A 23,600-nucleotide genomic window follows, 5' to 3' on the forward strand; every position below is an offset into this window, starting at 1 on the left:
TCATCCATCCCCAGGCAAAGCTCCATGAACTCCAGCAGCTCTCTCACAGACAGGACAACTCTCCTCCTTATCATCCCACTCTGTCCTTCCTAAAACACCTCAGTATCTTCTCAGTTCTCTCTGCAGATATTTTGTCAATCCAACCTGAGTAACTGACAAATGAATTACCACATACAGACAACACATTTTCCAGTAAACTGGAGCCCGCACAATGCCAACAGTTTTTCCATGTACTAACATAAAGATTACTACACTGAATATTTTACAGTAGTATTTTTACTTATCCTACTGTTACTGATGGCTGAAATAGCTGAGGACTCAATAGCTATTTTAAAACATTTTGGAAGTTCTTTCTTCTTTTTGCAAGTGTTTTAGAACCATAATAAGTCCATATGAGATACATGTGCTGAGTCAGCAGAACACATGATAGCTGTAGGGTTTTTTCGGTGACGTACCTACAATAACAAAACGTCTAGAGTATATGCAGTTAAGTTACTGTAGGAACACAGTGTTTTAGCAGCACAGTTTATGATACCTGCTGAACTCTATATCCCATGCTAGAAAAAGCACTTCAGCATAAACCTGTATATCTGCTTGGAGGATTTGCAGATACTATTACAAAGCCAAATCGTTTTAACAGCTTTAGGAACAACTCACTGAGGAGCTGAAACCTATTTATTAATATGAAAAAGAATCAATTGACAACACACATTGGACAAGAAACACAGCCAGAGAATCAAATAAGAACTGTTTGAAAAAGTATGCACAGTTTAATGATCTACATGAGTATTAGAAGTTGTTTTCACCTTCTTTCTTGACACCAACAGGAAAAAAAGCTTCAAAGTAAGACTAACACATTTCACATAAGCAGACACCAATGACAGATTAGCGTCACCCAGAGTTAACTGCTACATACAATAAACAGCACATGTAGAAGAACAGAACCCCCCAGCACATATATGAGTTTCTTCAATGAAATTGGAAGGGGGTGGGAAAACTTTGTGTAAACCTAGGATTCGTTTCCAAAGCAGATGGACAGAAGTCATGTAACCTCTATCATTCTACAACATACTGCTTGTGGAGCAGCTGCTGCCATGGACATCATTTTCATTCTCTTCCTTGAACAGGGCTTAGAAAAAACCCAAAGTGACTATTATGAATACGTGACATGTCATGAAAGGAACATATAACTGGCTCGTCTGTCACAGATCAATAAGGTGGTCAGCCTCAGAAAAACTTTTTAGTAGTATGAATGTTTGTCAGGCAAGCACACAGGGAGCTGTCAGGTAAAAGTCCTGCCCAGCCTCTAGAGCCCGCACGATGCCAACAGTTTTTCCATGTACTAACATAAAGAAACAAGGCTTATTTGTGAAACAGCTGGAGTGGCAAGAGCAATCTCTGCACACTTATTTTAAAGGAAACGCATGTCTACTTTTCAGGGGACAATTCGAGTGTTTTCATATGGTATTTTTAAAAGATGGCAACATAGATACAGCATATCATTGCTAATTTATTGCTGTCTGTAACAAACAGGACATCTGCATGGTTGGACGGGGGGAAAAACACCAAAAAACCTGAATATTCTTCCGAGTACATTTCTCCAATGGTTTGAAACATGTGCCTAGGAAGAAAGTTATTATTGCACAGGATCTACATTGATAGTTGAGGAAAATCACCACTCCTCCTGTTCAAAAGAACAGCAAAACCAAGAAGGATAAAGGTTTACACAGACCTGGCACAGATGTACCCTCTAACACCCCTAATCCAGTGACTGTGGATACTGGGGGAATTTGAGGTAAACAGACTGCAAGAAGTGGCTGGAACTCTAGCTAGTGTGGTTTCACTAGAAAACCTCTCCATCACCACTGCCCGAGACTGAACACTGGGCTGGATGGACTGCTTGAGGCTGCAGAGCACCCCTTAAGTTCTCACACACGTTTTACAATGACAAATGTAAAAGGATCAATTTTTTCATCCAAAAGACATTTCAAAGCCCTGAATTTTTAACTACCATGTAAGAAAGTGTCAGCAATATTACTTCATCTATAATCATCCCAGAATATTGTCCTAGGAAAGAATTCTACTCTGAGGAAAAAATATTCTAAATAATAAATGCTTAATGGGGTTTTGGACAGCAAACTGGAGTCCAAGACCAAGAAAAGAGGGACATCTGTTCAAAGCTAGTTCTTCATGAACATATAAAATTCTCCTGCATAACTAATTTTTTCCACAGTTCTTCAACGTTATTGTTTTAACATTTCCTACTAACCTTTTAAGCAATTCAATAAAAAAAAAAAAACGAAAATAAAACCAGCTGGTATCTATTTAACCTGCAAAATCAGTTGAGGCAGACTGCAACCTTGATTCTTTTTAAATTTTTTTTTTTTTTTAGTGCTAAGAATAGCTAAAGTGGCTCTATAAATAGGAAAAAAAAATAATCTTTAAAAGTAGTTCAATTTTCTTTCAGTGGGGAAAAAATGTCAACTAATTTGGCAGCAAGACTAGGGAAGAATATGACAACACAGTGAGAACTGAAGCAAAAAACTACTTTCAAGTTGGGAAGGAGAAGTGAAACAGTACTCTACAAACCCATTATTTTTTACTTGTAGAGGAACGTAATTTCTGTACTATTTTCTGTATCATGATTTACAAATCCAAGAAACAAAAACAACTACAAACATTTCAACAAAACTAATTTTCATATTAAGCACATGAAACATCAGCAGTGGTCATAAGTTAACTGAATACATAGGGCAAGTCCACATACATGAAATACAGCATATTTGTCCCTTAGTGTTTGCTTCGGTGTCAGATTTTACTTTCATTAAGTTGCTCTCAGCTTTACAAGACTAGAGTCAAATAAATCCTAATCAAAAATTAACATAATAAACAAGGCACATAACACAATGTTTTATTATTTCCCTATCCAACTAATGAATTGCAATTATTCCCTAGTATGTGCAATCACATTCAATAGCTTAAAGTTGTAAACTTGCACAATACTAACCACTCAAAATTACCAAAAACATTCAAGGGAATGAAAGAGAGACATGAGTGTTACAAATCACTCTACTGGTGAGCCACGTTTTAGAGGATGATAAAAGGGGGAGAGAGATGATGCGAGAAAGAGACAATGAATAGTTGAACATTTGGATTTATATACAATATGTAGATTTATTTACAATAAAGGATAATCAAAGATGCAAGAGAGCAAAATCCTATATAGAATTCAGGATATTGCACAGAATTAAGAAGGGAAAAGGGAAAGAACTAGAACATAAGATACAGTTAAAATTTTTACCAGAATATAAATGGGAGAGTGACAGTACTTATAAGCAGCTGTAAACTACATTCCCAGTGAAAATACTTGTCATATAGTTTCTCCAAAAAAAACTTTCTCTATATTTCATCTTTATATCAGAGGTGGCTGATGGAGAACGTAAATGAGTGGAATGAACCAGATGTGGAAGAATAATTCTTAAATGCTGATAATTTTTTGAAACTGTCTGTAGTTAATCAGGTTCACCAATATGTTTCTCCTGATAGCTCTGAAATTTTGTGCATTGTGTGAAGAAATTGAAGGGCCTGTGACACAATTAGTATCAGCTGGACAGCTGTTACAAAAAACCTAAAAACCCCAGGAGTTCAGTTCATACCCCAGCCCACGCAGTTGGCACTCCTGACACTCTCAAAGAAACCTCAATACAAATATCAGATGGATTCCTCACAATTATATTTCTAGTACTGGGAAATATGAAGTGTTAAAATATGATAAGGTTTTAAAACCAAAAAAGTTTACGATTGCATTTATTGCATGCCTTCGCTATAAAGCATATATAACACTTAATATACCATATATTCAAAACCATATGATCCTCTTAAAAGAAATGTTACTTTTGGGTTTAAGTTAATTAGCTATAGACCACTAAATTCTTTTGGACTTTTTTTTTTTTTTAAATGAAACACTAAATCAGAATTTTAACATATATATTCTGATGACTAACAGAGGGGTACTATAGAAGAATTAACACGACCAACATCATGACAGGAAATGAAGTGTTACCTGAATGCAATGTGAAAGTGTTAGAGCTATTAAAAACATCATTTTCACTTTTCTTTTGAATTTCAGATTCTCTTACTTCTTGGCTTTTTTACTTGAGACAATGTTTTGGAGTGTGTTTGTAATTTTTTAAAAAAATACTATTTTAAAGGCCAAAAGAATAAGTAAAACACTTCTGGATCTCACTTCTGGAATGCTCTTACTCACCTGTCTTCAGGGCATGAATTACAAACGTGCTTAACTTTCATCGGGTCACTGTGTTCATTAACGGAATGAACATGATTAAATTGAAGCAACAGTGTTATGTATATTATCTTGTGTATCTTAAACAAAATAAACTTCCATTCAAGTTGAAAGGACTGTTATAGCAAATTTGTACTTCTGTAGAAAGCTGACCTTAATGAGGGTGCTCCATACTGTGCAATGACACAGCCAATGAAGAGACAGTACTTCTCAGTACACTATTTGGAGACCTTAGATAAAATACCAAATAAAATGTAAGTACTTAAAAAGTCCGTGAGAATAGCTCATTTATAGTAACTTTCTGCTTTGCCAATTCAACATTCTAGTCTAATATATTAGTGACAAACACCCCAGGGTTCTTGAGACATCTGTGACTTTTTTAAAAGATTATAATTTGACTTCCTCTCTGATTTCTCTTACATGTGGTAATATTTGCAAGTCCATATAGAGGATTGATTGAGTGGGATACACTAAAAAAACCTCAACTTCAGCAAGGAGAGAAACTTAATGAAGTAATCATTATTCCTAACATATTCATCCCTTTCCAACTCTTTTAGCAGCTGACAGTCATTTTCTATATAAAACATGAATTCTTCATTCCTTACCTTTCAAGACATCCCACAACTCACAATTGAGCTCCCACTTTTCTTGTCTTTATAATTTCCATTAATTTTCCCTTTACAGTTGTACCTACGTGTGCTGATTTTGGCTGAGGTAGAGTTAATTTTCTTCATAGTAGCTGGTATGGGGCTGTGTTTTGGATTTGTGCTGGAAACAGTGTTGACCACACAGGGATGTTTTAGTTATCACTGAGCAGTGCTTGCACACAGTCAAGGCCTTTTCTGCTCCTCACACCACCCCACCAGAGAGTAGGCTGAGGGTGCACAAGAAGTTGGGAGGGGACACAGCTGGGACAGCTGACCCTAAGTGACCAAAGGGATATCCCACACCATATGATGTCACGCTCAGCATATTAAAGCTGGGGGAAGAAGGAGGAAAGGGGGGACATTCAGAATGATGGTGTTTTTTCTTCCCAAGTAACCCAAAGAGCCCTGTTGTCCTGGAGACAGCTGAACACCTGTCTGACCAAGGGAAGTGGCGAATGAATTCCTTGTTTTGCTTTACTTGGGCGCACAGCTTTTGCTTTACCTGTTAAGCTGCTTTTATCTCAACCCACAAATTTTCTCACTTTTACTCTTCTGATTCTCTCCCCCATAACACCATAGGGGGAGTAAGCAAATGGCTGTGTGGTACTTAGCTGTTGGCTGGGGTTAAACCACAACACTACTTTTTCCACCTTTCCTCTTACTTATTTTGCTTTATTTTATTCCAAAGTTACTCCATGGACCACCATCCAAATTACTTCATTTGACCCCCAATATTTTGAAGCTCAAGCCTTGCTACTGATCAGCATCTACCCTATTTTATATCTGCCAAATTTGGAAAGCAAAAAGTAGGATGTTAGTAGATATAGGTAAGCCTGCTTCCAGCAGATGCCAGAGGAGAAACTTCAGCTTTGCACCTTTACTTCTGACAAAAGAAGTCCTTGCTGAGTTCTAAATTCAAGATCGCAGAGATTACACTTTCTCTCATGGCCTGTAGTATCCTCCTTCTCCAAGGACTATCCCGTCAAGTCTACTATCATAAAAAGCTTGTAGGAAAACAGAGAAAGAAGTAGAACAGTAGGTTACTGCTAAAACATAAGTCTTCAGGATTTTAATGTAACACAGTTTTAGGGATTCCTCCAAGCTGCACTCAGAAGAGTAATCAAAATCTCATTAACTGCTGTTCTGTTTCCTTGGCCTCTCCTACCCAGACTGTACCTTAGACTGCTTCTTGCCAGATACCCAATGGCAAGTTCCCTCAATTACTGAATCTTAAAACATTGCATAAAGCAATATACCTACGGTTATACATGTGTAGCACTGTGTGGATACATATATTTATCTACAAAATGAGTTTACAGAAAAGGCTTTTTTTTTTTTAAACACACAAATCCCCATGTATCTCTGGGGTTTTTCACTCTAAGTAATTAACTTGGAAATTTCGCACTCAAAATCTTTGCATTTTGGCTCACATGAGGAACAGTAGGTAAAGGATAAAAAAAAAATAAATCTTAGGCTTGAACCAAACACAGCAATCAATAGGCCTATTTGTTTGCCTAATTTAAGCATCTGCCTAATTTTCTGAACTCTATGCCCTACAATAGTTCAAGTAAAAATTCTGACAGGTCCAGATTCAAAGCTTAGAGGCAGAAAACAATTTCAGTAACTAAAAGCAAAAAGTTATGCTTAATTTTTAAACGCAGTGACTCATGCAATCCAGATAAAATAGAACTGTAGAAAAGCACATTTGTTTTTCACTTGCTTGTAATGTCTCAGAGATCATATTTTTGTTATAGGTTTTGTCAAGACTAGAAATTTATTTCACAAGATCTTGAGCAGGAGGGGCACAGTTTTCAGACACACACGAGAAAAGTCTAGGATTTTAGTCACAATTGACTGGAAATGCTCTTTTGGTCTTGGTGCACAGAAGTGAATTGGTATTAAGTATGTCCCTGTGAGTTTTCAATAAGAAATTTCAGAGACATTTGACCAAAGTATTCCATAAAGGATGAGATAAAGGTAAGGAAATACAGGATCTGTTCTTAACACCACTGAACAGTTGAGCAAAACCAATACCTGACACACCAGACACGGGAAAAAATCTCCCCCTTGCGTTCCCTAGTACATGATATTAGAAACAGAAAAATCTGTGAGGTAATTTTTCAATGATGAGGCTTTCTTAATGGAAGATAAAAACAATACAAGAAGATAAACCTTAAAGAAAAGAAGTTAAGAAATAAAATAAAGCAGAGCAGGGAAAATACAACCAAAAGTATAAGCAAATAAAGCCTTGGGACAGGCAGTGGATGCCAGAGTACATAACCAGTTGCATTTTCAAGATAGTTCGTTTTTTTCCTTTTAATTATAGATAAATCTCAATTACTTACGATCTGCAACCCAGATCCATGAACATTGTGAAGCATCTGTGCTATGGATGCTGAGACACAAAAAATACCTTCCCATGGGCCATCTGGATTGACAGAAGCTCATACTAGCTGCCACAAAGGCAGAGATCAGCATTACAGTCTGCACCTCTAAACTGTACTGTCAACTACAGCACTCTTCCCTGCCCAGCATATAAAGTTGTAATAAAAGCCCTGTTTATGTTTTTACTCTTTCTTTTTAAGCTTGCATTCTGACTAATCAATTTCAAAATTAATTATAAAAATTAAGTCTTTGACAAATCTAAAACGTATACTTCCAAAAGCTACCATGGCTTAAAAGCTTTTCCACCCTTAACAAGGGTAGCAGTTGTGGTAAAACATTCCACTGCACTCTGTGGATTAAACAACCTCCTTAAAGTGCACGTGGTCATGTTGAACCGCTGGGTGCAGTGTTCAGCCTCTGTTTTGTGAGAAAAAGGTACGAGAGTATGCTCTAATGGCAAAGCAAATGACCAGAGCCACAATACATATTGCCCTTCTTACTGCGAGTGTATGATGCCAGACCACCACTGACCTCACACAAAGCAACTGTATACACCAGAACGTTGGTCTTACATTGACATTTGAAAAGTATTTACACTTTGCATTGAGGAAAACTGCTTTTCCGATTTACGGTTGGTTCCAACAACAATTGTACCATAAGTGTCTAAAGCAGTTCCATATTTTTCTAAACATCTGAAATGTGTAATAGAAAAGAATATTTAAGTTGCTATTCGTAGTCAACACACCACTCAGTGAGACATGGCTTGTCAAGTGACACACATTTGGCACAAAAATATTTATTTTACTCATTTATGTGAGCTGTTTCCACTATGATTGAGACAGGAATAGAAAAGGCTGCTCTAGAACAAGATCCTCTAACTCAGCTGTGTTTGCCTCAGATGATGTGAAGAGTACTAATGCCAAATACTCTGCTTGTACCTTTTATCCCTCTCTAACATAGGACATTTTCAATGTTATGTGTATATACATACACACATACATAAATAATGTGTATTAAATGGTAGCAGATATTTTTGAGCACTAGTCCTGAACAAGGTCAGAAAGGAGACAAAATTGCACATGAACTTGCTACAACTATATTAGAGGAAAAAAATTATTTTGGGCATTCACATAAATTCATATCCTGATATAAAGCAGTGATATGCCCCTTATTCCTCCTCTGGTGATCAAGCTACCACACAGAGTTCTGGCATCCCAGCATCAGATAGAAACAGATTATGGAAAACTAAAAGACAAAAAGTACAAATCATAAGGGGTAAAATGTGAAGACTAAAAACAAACAAAAAATAATATTCCCAAGTATATTGGAAAATAATTATCAAAAAGTTTCAAAAATAAAATGGAAATTGTTTAATATAATCAAATAGTTAAAGATAAGTATTAATATGAACATGAGTAGCAAAGAATTAAAAGATACTACCATGATGAAATTTAACATTCAAGACAAGATTGGACATATCAGTGTATTCTAAAATGCGTTGTCTAAGCTGCTTTTGAATACACTGATATGACCAATCTTTTCCAAGAACACCTAATAAATACTACCTTCCATATACTTTTTTTTTTTAGTTGAAATTTAATCTATAAGGCTAAAACTAGAAACCAGTGGCTAGAAATAGATGCTTAAAACTTATGGTTCAATGTATGACATAATTAAAAATCAACTGAATTAACTATCACTTCTAAAGTCTACTTTTTTTTTTTTTTTTACTAGCTAGCTAATGAATAGAAATTTTTATGCGGCCAGATTGGAAAAGGAACAGAGACTGATTTTAAGTACTGTTCCCTTTTGATATAATTTAAAATTACTCTGACCAGAATATATTTAAGTATAACGAGATTATGATGGATACCTTACACAGCAGGTGTCTGAATGCAGAAACCAAAGAAGCTCTTTCCACTCTTACGTAAGACACTTAAAGCAATATCCAACATTGATGTTGCGTTATCCTTGTTCAGTTTCAGTTCAGAGTTGTCACATTTCATTTACAAAAATCTGCTGTTCCACATTTTTTTCTTAAAACTCTGATAATTATGAAGTGGATCGTACAATTTGCATGGTCACCTCCTACTTCATATTCTTTCTGACAGACTGACACTCCTGGGACTACAGCAGACCATATTCTTATGGTTTTAACTTTTCGTGCCAGTGGAAGATGGTCAGGTGGTCCTAAAATTGTCTAACAAGACTGTAGTTGGCAAAATATAGACTGAGTATATTAACATTTCTTTGCCCTGCATCTGTTCAGGAAGCAGTGGGAACATGTTACATACATACCCATAAAGCAAAGAACTTGCAAATATACAATGGACACATTTAACTTTCTTCTAAAAACAAACCTCTGTAATACCCTCTGCAGTATCGAAGCTCTCTTCTTAGGCAACAGAAAAGAGTAGTTAAACAGGCACCATATAATATAATGAATTCTTATCCTTAACAAACAATAAATTACTTGCACTCACACCAAATCAGTTGAGTGAAGACTGAAAAACAAAGACTGAAGTGCAACATCAAATTTATATTCCATAAAAAGACTGAAATGTTAAGTATTATACCTTTGTGCAACAAAGATTTTAGATGGGGGCAGGTGGGGAGAAACACATTAAAACAGTACACAGGCTGTTACTCCATATGTGTTTGCAGGACTGTAATAAATGTTTTTAATCTATGAAACATCTGGGACTAAAAATCCAATTTGTACCTTTTTTTTTTTTAAAGACTGAATAGTTTAAAGTGTATAGCACAGCTTCTACAATATAAATCTGCACAAAACTAACAGCACAGATCTACGCTTTAGGCTTTTTCTAGGAGTATAAAATATGCAGAATCCTACCAGGCCATATTGCCATGGGCTGTGTTGTCAAGGTGACAGAGTAGCTCCAGGGTTTGAGTGTTGCTTGATGAATCATCAGGGGATTCATGACTGCCTGATTCCAATTCCTTCGGCATCCTCCAAACAGCAGCACATGTCATGACTTTACTGTCTGAAGCTAAGCAACAGAGAATAATGTCAACAGATCATTGTATGGGAGACGTATTTTGTATACAGTGCATCAACATTTACACAAATCTATAAGCAACGCACATCTGCTGTTTAAAATATTTAAAAAGATTAATTCAAAGAATGCAAAATGTGGATACAGACACACACCTCAAGCTAGCAGTCAAGTTGCTGCAAAACTCATAATTAGCACACATTTAATGCGCTTCACCCTGTTTGAAGGCAAAATTCAGTGCTCATGAAAACGTAACTCTTCAGGATGCAAGTTTTCCAAGCTTCATTCCTTATATCGATGTTAATGAAAATGAAACACAAGTTACATTGCTCAATTCCTTAACAATAAGGATTTAGATGTTATTTTAACATGTTCCTTTTAAGGGTTATCTTCAGTTGAATCTATAGCATTATGTCGTATCCTTTACCACCAATAGCTGTTTATTGCAAAATTAAGTTTTCCATGTAAATACAACTCCTCTAATACTAGCAAATAAAAACAGCTTCCAAAAGACAAACTGAACTTACACGCATACAGCAAACAATTACAACGTATGATGAACAAGTCAACTGTAGATTGAGGAGAAAATACCATATGGTCCACGCACATATGGCATTGCCCATCACCCAACACAGCAATTTGTGACAGTGCAGAATGGGAGGAGACCAGAGCAGCACTGCATATGTTCATATGGTTCCAGCTACTGGTCCAGGGTTCACAGAAGACAAATGGATCAGTGTTATCCACTACAGTGGGAACAAAGGCACCAACCATAGCTATGTTAAGCAAAAGCAGAGGGAGCAACTACCTGCTGGAGGATGTGTTATAACAAAAAGACCAGAGAACAAGCAGCAGCGAGTGACATGGTTTCTGTTCTGAGATCATTTCACGTGCCACTTTCTCACAGGTCTGTCTCCAAGTAAGTTTTCGCTGACTTTAGTGCAGAATGCCTGATTACAGAGCCACAAGCAGATGTGGCCAACTTACACCAGTGGAAAGGAAAACAGGAACAATTGTTACAAGAGCGTTTTCAAGAGGAATGACGGTAACTGAGAAAAAGGCCTTCTTAGGCTAAAATGACATTAATGAGGGAAAAAAAGTCTCTATTATAAAGGTTGTCAATCTGGATATTCTATATGCAAAAAAGGCACCCAAACAACAGAGACTAGGACAAAAAGTAATTGATAAGTAGTAAATAAGCCCAAACTGCAAAAATGCAGACATGTTTAAGAAGCAGCCATGTAAAATAAAAGCCAAAGGTAGTTAGGTCAAACCAGTAAAAGAAAAAGGCCATTGCTGTGAGAAAGAAACAGGGGGAGGAGAAGGACTTCAAATTCAAGCACAGAATTCAGCTAGGCATTTGACAGATTGTATTAAACATAAAATACATGTATGATGCATATAACTATTTACAGTAATTTGGCATATACAAGTCAAATACAGTATCAGGAGATCACACATCTAAAGATGACGGGTAATCCCTTATTTACTAACACTTAACTGAACTTTTACAAATTGTAGTGCATGCTAACTGAACAGCTATTTCCAAATCATTTGATGCAAATCTTTTACTCTAAATCCATGCGCCACTGAACGAAGAGGAGGAAGCAGCAGCAGATGGCTACCTTCCTTTAGCAAAGGGCAAATCAACGCACAGCTCGCACTGTACGTCATACAAAATAAATAATCTAAACAAAGTGATCTAAACAAGAATGTGAGATTTATTGAACGTTTTGCCTCGATACTCAGTATGTGACAGAATACCACAGAGAAGTTTCTGGTAGATTATAATTACTGACAGGTCTGCACCACGCGTATAAAGCATTAGCTTTCCCATTATCATAAAGATCTATGCAGAGAACCCCAAAAGCAAATCAAGGAAAACAAACTAAACATTTCTTAAGCCATTTTTCCTCTCAGCACAGCATCACAAGTCTTAAGACAGCCTTGAAATGTCACTTTAACTTCTTAAAACTGGAACATTTTGAAATTCTGATCGTGTGTTCCTAGAAATTTTATTTTTTTTTTTAATATTTTGCTTCTTGCACAATCAGATTTCCAGATTGAAAGTCATAAAACAACTAAACAAGCACTGGTTTGAAGACTGAGGGATGTTGAAAGGGATCCCTCAAACTTCATGTGACCTAGGCTCCTATAACACTTTGGTGCTTTGACAGTTGTTAAAAGCCACCAATGAAATGAATCTGCTTCAATTTTTATTGTGTGCAGCAACTCTACGTAGGTTTTATATTTGTTTTCAAATTATTAGTACAAACGCTGCTAAGGAGCAAGATTGAAGTGCATCTTGAAACTCCAGGTAGAAGAGATTCGCTTGAGTAAAAAACAAGTTTATTTGAGTTCCACATTTTGCAGACCTATCTATGCCATCCCTTGGAGCTCAGCATATAGTGTCCTCTCCGGAAAGTTGTTCAAGTGCTCTGATGATATGATATGTATCAGATGACATTTGCTCTTCCAGAACACAACTGAAGCTTATCTTTTTGAAATGTAATTTGACCACAGTGTATTTCTGTGTTAATGGCTGTTATTATGTAGTATGTTAGGCAATTACTTAATATTAAATTTTTATAATTAAAAAAAAAAAAAAGAAAATCGCTCCAAGTCTTGTACATTGCACACATATTTAAAACACAACTCTAAAATTAACGATACCTATCAGACTTACTAGGGATCCCAACAGCACAGCAGTCAGTCATTCTTTCTCAAATAGGGGTATTAGTTGTTATTCTCTTCTGTTCATGTTTACAGAAATAGAAACAGAAAAAATAAATCTACTTTTAATTAACATTAAGAAAGGCTCAGTGAGGTAGCTGTCACTTCTTTTCACTATAAACAGAAAAATTTTACTTCCTGCTCGTGACTACATTAATTACATTTTGGTATTTACAAAAAGTTTGTTCTCATGATACCACTGTACATGTACAAAATAGGTTTATTACCTCCACTTCCTCTTATAACATAGCTATTCCTGTAAACAACTGGTAACAGTAAAAGGGTCTGAAGTACAGGTCAGCACAGAATTTTGTGCCGTTCCACGCCTGTTTCACTTCATCAGGACTAGTGGTGAAGGATGAAATTCACTGTGCATCAGAAAGGAACAACATGAAGAGCCACCATGCACAGAACTTAACAACCAGCACGGACATTATCATCTGCTTTCAGCTGGGTTTGAAGATGGTCATGGGAAATGAGAGCCCGCTTCCCAGCCTTTGAATGACTACCCATCATGAACAACTCTATACGCATCACAAATCTTCAGATTCTAATTTTAAACTTTGGATGAATTGTGGAGTTAGATACAGGGCTGCAATCTGTAGAGCAGAGACTTCATTCAGAGCACTGTTAATTTCTCCTTACACTTTTTATGTACTTATTCCAGTTTTGACACTTATACTAAGTACCAAACGTGCGAAACCAAAACAGATTTGCCATGGCCTCCCATAGAAGTAATTTTAGATACGGTTGGCCTTAAGGAAGGTTTAATTTCCTTTTATATAAGGAACATTTTAAAAGATACCATTTTATCCCCGGTAAAAGAGAAGGCAAACACTAGTGCTGAGTGAAAGTGTCACTCCATTATGACAGATGAAGTGGAGCTTTTCTGTGGGTCACAATTCCTCTTACTCAAATAACCACTAGCAACAAACCTAGAGGAATCCATACACATAAGATAACTCTCATTGCATAGAAATCCAAGTCCCACATCAAGCTTCTTATGGCTGTATGAGCACCTCTCCAGCAATATACAGTAATTGTGGAACTACCCATATAGCCTTATTTCCCAAGTGATCACATTAAAAGTTTGAAAATCCAGTATTACTAAGTCATTTCACTACCACCTTTGTAGTACTATTGCTTACCAAAATACCTACAGGCAAAGAGAAACTCCAGATTTTCCCTTCTTTTACTATCTTCACATCACCCTACTGCACATACACATACAAAATGACAAGTGGTAGATGTTAAGAGACCAATATGAATGTAATATTTAAATGACAATGCCAATTATTCTGTAAAAGAAAAAAAAACACCACAAACAAGACACATAGTGTCTATTTAAGTCACGCTTCCATGCCTTCATTAAAGCTGTTTACATAGTTGGAAACCACTTTTCCATCCTTACTTCATATTGAAACTAGAATTTTTATTTATGTCACAGCAGCAATGCAGAAGTGAATGGATACAGTTAAGCTAGTTTCTGTTGTATCTTATCACTAAGAGTATTAAGAAAAATGTTACTGAGTTTAACTAAGCACTATTGAACCTGTCTTGAGAACATGAAAGTTACACTTTCAGAGAGAATAAGGGAAAGGTTTGCAGAAGGGAGTCCCACTCTATTCCTAAAGCATTGTTCACATAAAATGATTCAGGAATGAGACAATGAAATGTTTAATCTTTGTCACATTTGTTCCTCCTCATTCAAGAGAAATCCCTTGTCTAATTCATCATGTATCTTCAGTATACCTTTTGCTAGGCATAGCTAAGGATGGAGCTAGATGTACAGTTTCAACTGCAACAAGCTCCTGTGAAGCACTTTTTCCTCCAAGTTCATCAATACTATCTCCCAGTCAGAGGATACCATCTGCTATAGTCACTCTAGACTGTAAACAGTTTCATCTACTTGGTTCTGTTGAAATGATCCAGGCTTGCAAATAAGCCAACCAGAATTCAAGGAATAAGCAAATAATCCCACATTTTGACAGCACTGAGTTCAGAACCAACTACACATGATGCTGGCAGCAATGAGGGCGCACATGGAACCACAGGGAACAAACTTTGGCAAGTTCAGCCAAAGCCTAAGAGAGATAACCACGGTTACAGAGCACAAGGCTGTCTTTAGATGCCTACTTTACAAGTCGAGCCAAGTGAGAAAACTCTGTATGCAGAGCATGCAATTTGCAAAGGGTCACAACTTGGTCAAATCGATACCAATTTTCACTGCAGCACTGAAAAGGACTTCTCAATGAGGGCTATTTCCATGACAATTTTCAGCTTTCCACTACCAACTGTTCCAACACACACACACAAAAAAGTGGAAGTTGTAGACAGGTAAAGCATCCTGTTTATCTTCTTCCAAACACTGCTCCCCTCAGAAAGTGGCTCCAATTTAAAGTATTAGCCTCTGACAAAGAAATAAGCCTGGAAAGAAAAAGTCTGCCCGAAAGCTAAACATAACAGGAAGTTATTAACAGGAGTTTGAAAAGAAACATGTATGTAACATTAACTACAAGTACTCATTACTCCTTCAGTAGCATTATATCGCATGCAACAAGTATAGAATCACTTAGAGACTAGAGGTAAAAAGAAAAATGTGGATATAAGAACACAGACTGCTGATTCCAGATGCAATACATTTGCTCAGGACACTGAAAGTCACTCCCATTCTTGTGGAAAATTTTTTATGAATTTGCAGATTTTTAAGCAAGAAGGGATTGTCTATGCACTTCACACAACCCTTGATTTTGCTTCAGCACTTTATACAGTTAAAGACTTACATAATGGAAGAAGTGAGCTCTGTCACGTCTCCAGATTTAGAGAGAAGAACCTAAAATTTTAAATAATTCAGAATTATTATAAAGAATCCTTCACAAAATGCCACAGACTGCAAAACTTAAGAGCTCAACTGAACATCCAGTGTCATAAAAATCTGTTTATACAGACTTCTCAGAAAATACAGTTTATTCTTAAGTAACAGCTTTAAAAAGGACATAACATGCAACCCCAACCAATTGATATCTGGACAACTGATGCAATGAATCAGAATAGATGCACAAGAAAGATGCAGTCTAGTTTGTCACTGTTCGGTTTTATATTATCAAGAGCAAAAAGGCATACTTGTTATCTTGGAGCTGTAAGTGATTCTCCAATTGAAAACCACCCAGTAATTTCATTGTTTTCTCACACTGAATCCCTTTACTGAAATTCTCCCTCCTCAAATATGTTTTTTGGAAGGAAGTTAGAGAAAGAAGCTATTCTTAAAAGCTTGATGGTTTGAGTTTAAACAAAACAAAAAAAAAGGCCAAAAAAACCATCTGAAACTACTTTGGAGACACTTCCAATAGTCAAATATTCCTAAAACAAATATGAAATGGAAAACCAAAAAGAATATATGGAATATAAAAACCAAATCCTCATCAGAAGTGTGGATGCTAATCAATACTCTGCAGTTTCAGCAAAGAGGAGGTCTGAGTACATGCAAAAACCCATCAGCTCCGATTGCCTTCCTCTTTCAGGTATGGATTGAGGCACACCCAGAAATTAATAACAGTCAGGAAGTACTATGACTTATCCATGTTCTGCCTGCCACCAGTTCACCTGCTGGAGTAATCTCTCTAAAAGCGAAGTTAGTATCTTTCACAGGCAGTAAATAAAGACATTAGAAAAAATAAATGAGAAACTTATTTTAAGAGGAGTGATTAAAAACAATATCAATCTCCATTATTTGACAACACAGTTTAAAACAGGATTTTAAGAAGTCAATCCCCCTCTTAAGCAAAGTGTTAAGTAGGTGTTGACATAATATAAAGGGAAAAGTGTAAGAATAGAGTTAAACGGACATACCAGAAACACGACCATCTGCCTCTCCCACCCCCCCATCCGACAGACTCAAGTGGATTTTGATCCCACTTATACTGGTCCACAACAGGCAACATTACAGTTCACTGCTGTTCAATCATCTACCTTTCATTCTTCTGGCGCCACTTGCCGAATAAAACCTACCATGCCACTGAAGTACACCCTGACACATACAACGACTGCAGTTTTGACCTGTCAGAAGATTACAGCAGTCGCCCAAAGCAGACTAGATTCAGCTCTGCTCAGTCCTCCCTAACTGTATCATTTTACAAAGGATTTTAATTTGTGTTCAATCATTCTTTATGGTCTTTAACTAAACACATATGATAAATCACCCTTGATTGTTTTTCCTTCTCCCAGAATTCAAGCACGTTATTGGTACTCTCCTGTTCTCTTTTTGAATACTTTCAAAACATGTTTTATTTGTATATTAGTAATTCAGTATTTTAGAATTAATTTTCTATAATCAATACCTATACATATCAGATGGTAGTACCTATAGGAACGATGTTTTCATTTTACTTTCTGCTGTCATTCTACTTCATTCCCCCGTGTTTAACCTTGAAACCTGAATGACAATGCTTCCTACATCACTGCCTGCAGACATTCACACTGAAGCTGGAGGAGACGAAGTATCAGTGCCTGACAGGGTTTGCTCTTTGATCAGCTCAGGTGGTGCAAAGCCAGCTGGCTGCAGTTATTCCGTTGCCCAGGGAACAACAACTGAAGTGTATACTTCCTAAATCTGCACAGGAGGCTCTTCTGCAGCATTGCCACAGCAGCTCTTGCTGTGTGAGCCTGAAGTAGTAGAACTGCTATAGCTACAGCCCAGCTGGTGCCCATTAATGCTCTCGGTATGACAGGAACAAGCAGCTAGTGTTCAGAAGCCTCCTTCTTTCCATTAGACAAACAGTTATCACTCTTCCTTATTAATTAATGTAAACATCCTTCTTCTAGTTTAATAAAATGAAGAAATAAAACCCAAATTATTCAAGTATACATCTTTTTTAAAAGGAATAACCTTGTAAGTAGTTTAGTAAAGTCATAAAAAGGTAAACCATATTCTATCCATTCAACAACATGCCCTTGAAAGGCAAAAGAAAGAGGGAGGAAAAGCAACACACCATACTTTTTCTGGGTTAAGAATTCCAACTTTTGTGCTAAATGCCTGTGTAGTCTTTCATTTTACATTTTTCTGAAATACATGGGGTGAGATATGCACAGGAACAAAGAGTAGTAGGCAGTTTAATTTTTCTTTCCGTCACTTCGACGCACTTTTTAGCTACCAAGAGACAGCCTTTGATTTTTGAAAAATAAAGACACAGAAACAGGGCAGAAACATAACACAGCAGCTCACTCTGTATCCTAATAGAAGTATGTTTTCAAGTGGAGCCAAAAGTAGAAATAGTTCGTAGAAAAACAGTAACATGCAACAGTCCAGACATATTCATACACAGGACACCTTCCATACTCAGCTGTTGTCTCCTTACTCCCACCTGTGGAAAGCACTGCGTAAACAGCAGCCTTGTTGTTAGTATGCAGATCATAGGTGACAATAAATTCACATTTACTGCACACCAATACAACACGGATACAGCTTAGGTCTCTAGACAACAGGCTCCCATGTTTGCACTGTATATACAGACGTCTAAGGAGGTTTTAAAAACGTCGCATGCTGAACAGTAACGCAGAGAGAATTTTCTAAGAGTGTGCAAAGGTGTGGGGTATGGCATGGAGAGACAGGTAAACCCATCATGTTGTATGGAAACAGGAGACAGGACCTGCAGAAAGCAGGCTGCCAGCAGGCTGAAAAAGAAAAAAAAAAAAAAATGGAGAAGGCACAAGTTACACTTTTTTATAGTTTGATGTTTCCTATGCTATCCAGAGGTGACTTGAGACAATGTTCCAGCACACACCTTTTTGGGGGGATATGCTCTGCAGATATACATCTATTTGAGGGAGCTCAAAATTTACTGACTGCATTTCTGGAACTCTGCCGTACGGGGACAGACCAAGTGAAGAACTGCAGCCATCACTGTATTAATCAGCTGAACTTTGCTCTTCAGGCAGAATTTGGCTGCAACACTGTGAAAGTTGCTCAGCAGCACAAATAGGCATGCTTGCTTTCTGACACTTCACATGACCAGATCTCGTAAGTCACAACAATGACTTACAGCTTACCTCAGATACATCTCTCTAGATATTTTAACACAGTAGAAAAGAATGGAGAAACTGACACTAACGACATGATTTTGTTTATTTGCGATAAGCTCCCTGCTATGGTTTCACTAGCACACCCTAACTGCAACAGTGGGAGCCATACAAGAAGCACGGTATCGGCTGGCCATATATAAAGCACTGTGACATTTAACCCTGTGCTGAGGAGAGCTGCACAATACACCAATAAAATTAATGAACCATATTTACACATTGGCTTCCATCATCACTAAGGCTAGTGAAGCTGAACACCATTACCAATGTTGATACTTTCACACACACAAAAAAGGGTGAAAAGAAAGCAGGAGTCTCATGGAGGCACTCACTTTCATCACCAAACCAGCCACAGCAGCTGTCAGTAAAGTAGGGCTAGATGACAGCAACACACTAAGGTTCCCACTTGATGTTTCATGAGGTATTAAAACACTATATTGCTTAACAAGTCAATGGGGGGATGCCAAAGTTCCAAAGACAAATATAATACCTTGACAATTCACAGGAATCTACTTCAAACAGGACAAATATCACTATATCCAATATGATCAGTTTGTGGCTGCCTTAAGCTTTCTGGACCAAGTTCTAACCACTAGCTTAATTTGAAAAGACACCAGCATTTCACAGACTCCACTCCATACTTTCCCTCAATAAAAGCCCAGATGTGGGGCCACTATTGGCACACGCAAACTTTCTTCCAGTAATAACTTACGATTCAGAGCTTAAGAGTCACAATCGGCTTATATCTTTACATTATCTGGCCAATTTGGGTAGCTAACTTTCAGATGTGCTCACATATCAAGCACAAGTAATTAATGGAAGAAAACAATTACAAACAATTAGCAGCTAGATACAGCATTATTTGATTTTCTATTCATGAAGTCAGTTACAAATGCTACAATAACAAAGCAAGTTTTACTAATACAAGAGAAATAAGTTACTCACGTGTTTGGATTTTTTCAGTTGAATCCCACTTAGCTGACGTCTCAAGATACCAACAGCTAACACATTCAGAAAGTCCAGGGAAAGAAAGAGAATAAATATTGTCCTATGCTAGCCAGCAATTTCCTCAACTTGGGACATTCAAACAATGAGTGTTGTTAGTTGGCTGCTAACAACTATGAAGTTCTCATTTGTTCACAGCTCAGAAGTACTCACAGGAGAGAAACCCCACCATAAGTTTTTTTTATTGAACTCAAGTGAAGAAAGACATCTAGCTCCTCCGAATTAAGCCATGCCACAACCAAATCTCCACCTCAGAGACGGGATAAAATTTCTTTGTTAGTACTGGCCAGATACACATTATGTTTATTCCAAATGCAGAATCTTATTGTGGTGTACAATCTCACTGGGATCCCTCTTTAGGGGGGACAGATCAGGAAGGTGAGAAGGGAGAACTACTCTCTATAAACAACAGCAACTAGAGTGCATGAAGCTCTGTGTAGGGATGAGGGCCAGCTGAGAGCTTATGGTTTAGGATTAGAAGGTAGAACAATGAGGCAACATTGCAGCTGGTGTCTGCTACAGGAAGGATGAAGCAAAGGGTAACACAAGCTTCAGACAAGAAGGACCTTCATATTCATAGGTCCTAGTCCTCGTGTGGTACTTCAACCAACTCAGTGTCTACTGGAAAGGAAATGCAGCAGGACACAGGAGGTATCTGCAGTTCATTGATGATAACAAACACCAGCTATCCATGAGCCAACGGGGAGGTGTTCTGCTAGACCACACAGTTGCAAGTATCAAAGAACTGGTCAGAGATGTGAAGGCTGATGGAAGCCTGGTCAACAAAGATCATGAGATGGAGGAGTTCATCTTTTTCCCTGACATGAAGCAACAAGGCAGACAGCAGAATCACACACCACCCTCGGCCTCAGGAGAGCAGACTTTGGCCTGGTCAAGGATCAGCATCGAAGAATCCCATTGAAGACAGTCCTGGAGAGAAAAGGGATCCATAACAGCACATTGATTTTGCCTCCTCCAAGCTCAAGAATGGTCCATCCAAATGAGTAGGAAGTGAAACAGAAGCAACAGGAGGCTTGCATAAGTGAACAAAGAATTCCTGACTAAACTAAACACGAAAAGAAAGTATACAAGAGATGGAAGAAGGGACAGGCTGCTTGGGAGAAATATAGAAACAGTATCTCAGCACACAAGAATGTGGTGAGGAAGCCAAAGCTCACCTGGAGTTGAATCTGGCAAGAGACAAAAGTCAACAAGAATGGCTTCTACAGCAGCAAAGGGAAGACTTGAGAAAGTGTGGGCCCACTGATGAATGGGGCAGGGAACCTGATGAGAAAGAATACAGAAAAGTCCTAAATACTGAATGTTTTTTTCACCCGGTTTTTACTACTCTCAGTATTCATGGATCCCAGGCCTCCAAGACCAGTGGGAAAGTCTGGAGCAACAAAGACTCACCCTCCATGGAGGAGGGTCAAGTTAGGGAATATTTAAACAAATGGGACCTGAGTGCATGCATTGACAAGAGCTGAGGAAACTGGCCAATGTAATTATGAGGCCACTTTCAATTATCTAAGAAAGGTCATGGTGATGGAGACAGGTTCCTGAAGACTTTAATAAAGCAAACGTTATTCCTATCTTTAAGATGGGCAAGAAGGAGGATTTACACACTAATAAGCTTCCCCTCAGTCCCTAGGAAGGTGATAGATTAAGTGAACCGGGAAAACATTCCCAAACATAAGGTGACTGGGCGTACTCAGTACAGATTTATGAAGGGGATATCATGCCTGACGACTATGATTGCATTCTGCAATGAAAATTAAATTGAAAATACAGGCTCGGTAAACACAAGGAGAGTAGTTGATGTTGTTTACCTTTACTTTAACAAGCCTTTGGTACGGTCTCCTGTAACATCCTCAGAGACAAGCTGATAAAGTACAGGTGGACAATGCTGTGGGCTGAAAAGTGGCTGAACTGCCATTCTCAAAAGGTTGTGATCAGTAGCATGAAATCCATCTGGAGGCCAGTCACTACTGGTGTATCACAGGGGCTGACAGTGGGGCCAATACTGTTTGGAGTCTTCATCAATAATCTCAAGAAACCTCAGAGGGACTGCAACAGCCAGAGAAATAGACCAACAGAAACCTCATGAAGTTCAACAAAGTTAAACACAAGGCCTTCCATCTGGAGAGGAATAACATCATGCTCCAGTACAGACTGGGGGCTGTCCAGCTGGAGAACAGCTCAGCAGAGAAGGCCCTAGGGGTCACAGAATCACAGAACATTAGGGGCTAGAAGGGACCTCGAGAGATCATCTAGTCCAACCCCCCTGCCAGAGCAGGACCACCTACAGTAGGTCACACAGGAACGTGTCCAGGCGGGTTTTGAATGTCTCCAGAGAAGGAGACTCCACAACCTCTCTGGGCAGCCTGTTCCAGTGCTCTGTCACCCCCACAGTGAAAAAGTTTTTCCTTATGTTAATGTGGAACCTCCCATGCTCCAGCTTGCACCCGTTGCCCTTTGTCCTGTCATTGGCCATCACCGAGAAGAGCCCGGCTCCATCCTCCTGACACTTGCCCTTTACGTATTTATAAACATTGATGAGGTCACCCCTCAGTCTCCTCTTCTCCAAGCTAAAGAGACCCAGCTCCCTCAGCTCTTCATCAGAAGGGAGATGTTCCACCCCCTTAATCATCTTTGTGGCTCTGCACTGGACTCTTTCAAGCAGTTCCCTGTCGCTGTCTTGAACTGGGGGGGCCCAGAAATGGACACAATATTCCTGATGCAGGTCCTGGTGGCAACAATTTGAACATGAGCCAGCCACGCGCTCATGGCAAAGCAAGCCAACAGCTTCCTGGGCTCCATTAGACAGATCATCACCAGCAGGTCAAGGGATGTGATCCTTCCCCTCTACTCAGTCCTGGACAGACCACATATGGAGTATTGCATCCAGTTCTGGGCTCCCCAGTACAAAAGAACCATGGACATACTGGAGCAAGTGCAGGTAAGGGCCACAGAGATGATGACGGTATTGGAGACTTAAATAAAGCAGGCACAGAGTGAGTCTTGCTAAGGTGAATAAATAATGATGTTAGGCACTAAAGAAGACAGAGTCAAACTCTCTCAGTAGCACCCAGTGACAGGGTAAGAGGCAAACTGAAATAAAGGAAAATTCCACTTAAGCACAACAAAAAAACCTCAAAACACATAAGGCCCTGAAAAACCTAGTCTGAGATCACTGCTGATTCTGCTTCAGGTAGGAGGTTGAACTCTAGTTCAACATCCCTTAAAACCCTCCAACATTCCTTACAATCTTAATTGTCCTACGATTCTTAAACAGTGGAGAAGTGCTGTTAGTCTAGTAGATGGCACATGCACCTGCAATGGACATAATAAAACTATGGTGAGCTGCAAAACAGTCTTCACAATGCCAGAAAAGGCACATAAACATTAACCTCAAATTTTCACACTTCCTTTAGC

The 23,600-nt window shown here is 38.2% G+C and overlaps 1 protein-coding gene across 4 annotated transcripts in view; it reads right to left on the reverse strand.

Annotated features, from left to right (window-relative positions):
• The window catches only part of EIPR1 (EARP complex and GARP complex interacting protein 1), a 91,885-nt gene that overhangs the window by 33,001 nt on the left and 35,284 nt on the right, over window positions 1-23,600 (reverse strand). For 3 of the 4 annotated variants that reach the window (XM_086461550.1, XM_086461548.1, XM_086461549.1), the window contains exon 4: window positions 10,190-10,346. In XM_086461550.1, coding sequence (XP_086317676.1) covers window positions 10,190-10,346 — 157 coding nt within the window. Of the gene's footprint in view, window positions 1-10,189; window positions 10,347-15,868; window positions 15,890-23,600 lie in introns of those variants that run through there. The other variant, XM_086461551.1, reaches the window with a different exon arrangement.

Source organism: Leptosomus discolor, chromosome 2 (genome assembly GCF_034619465.1).
Source record: "Leptosomus discolor isolate bLepDis1 chromosome 2, bLepDis1.hap2, whole genome shotgun sequence".
NCBI classification, from domain to species: domain Eukaryota; kingdom Metazoa; phylum Chordata; class Aves; order Leptosomiformes; family Leptosomidae; genus Leptosomus; species Leptosomus discolor.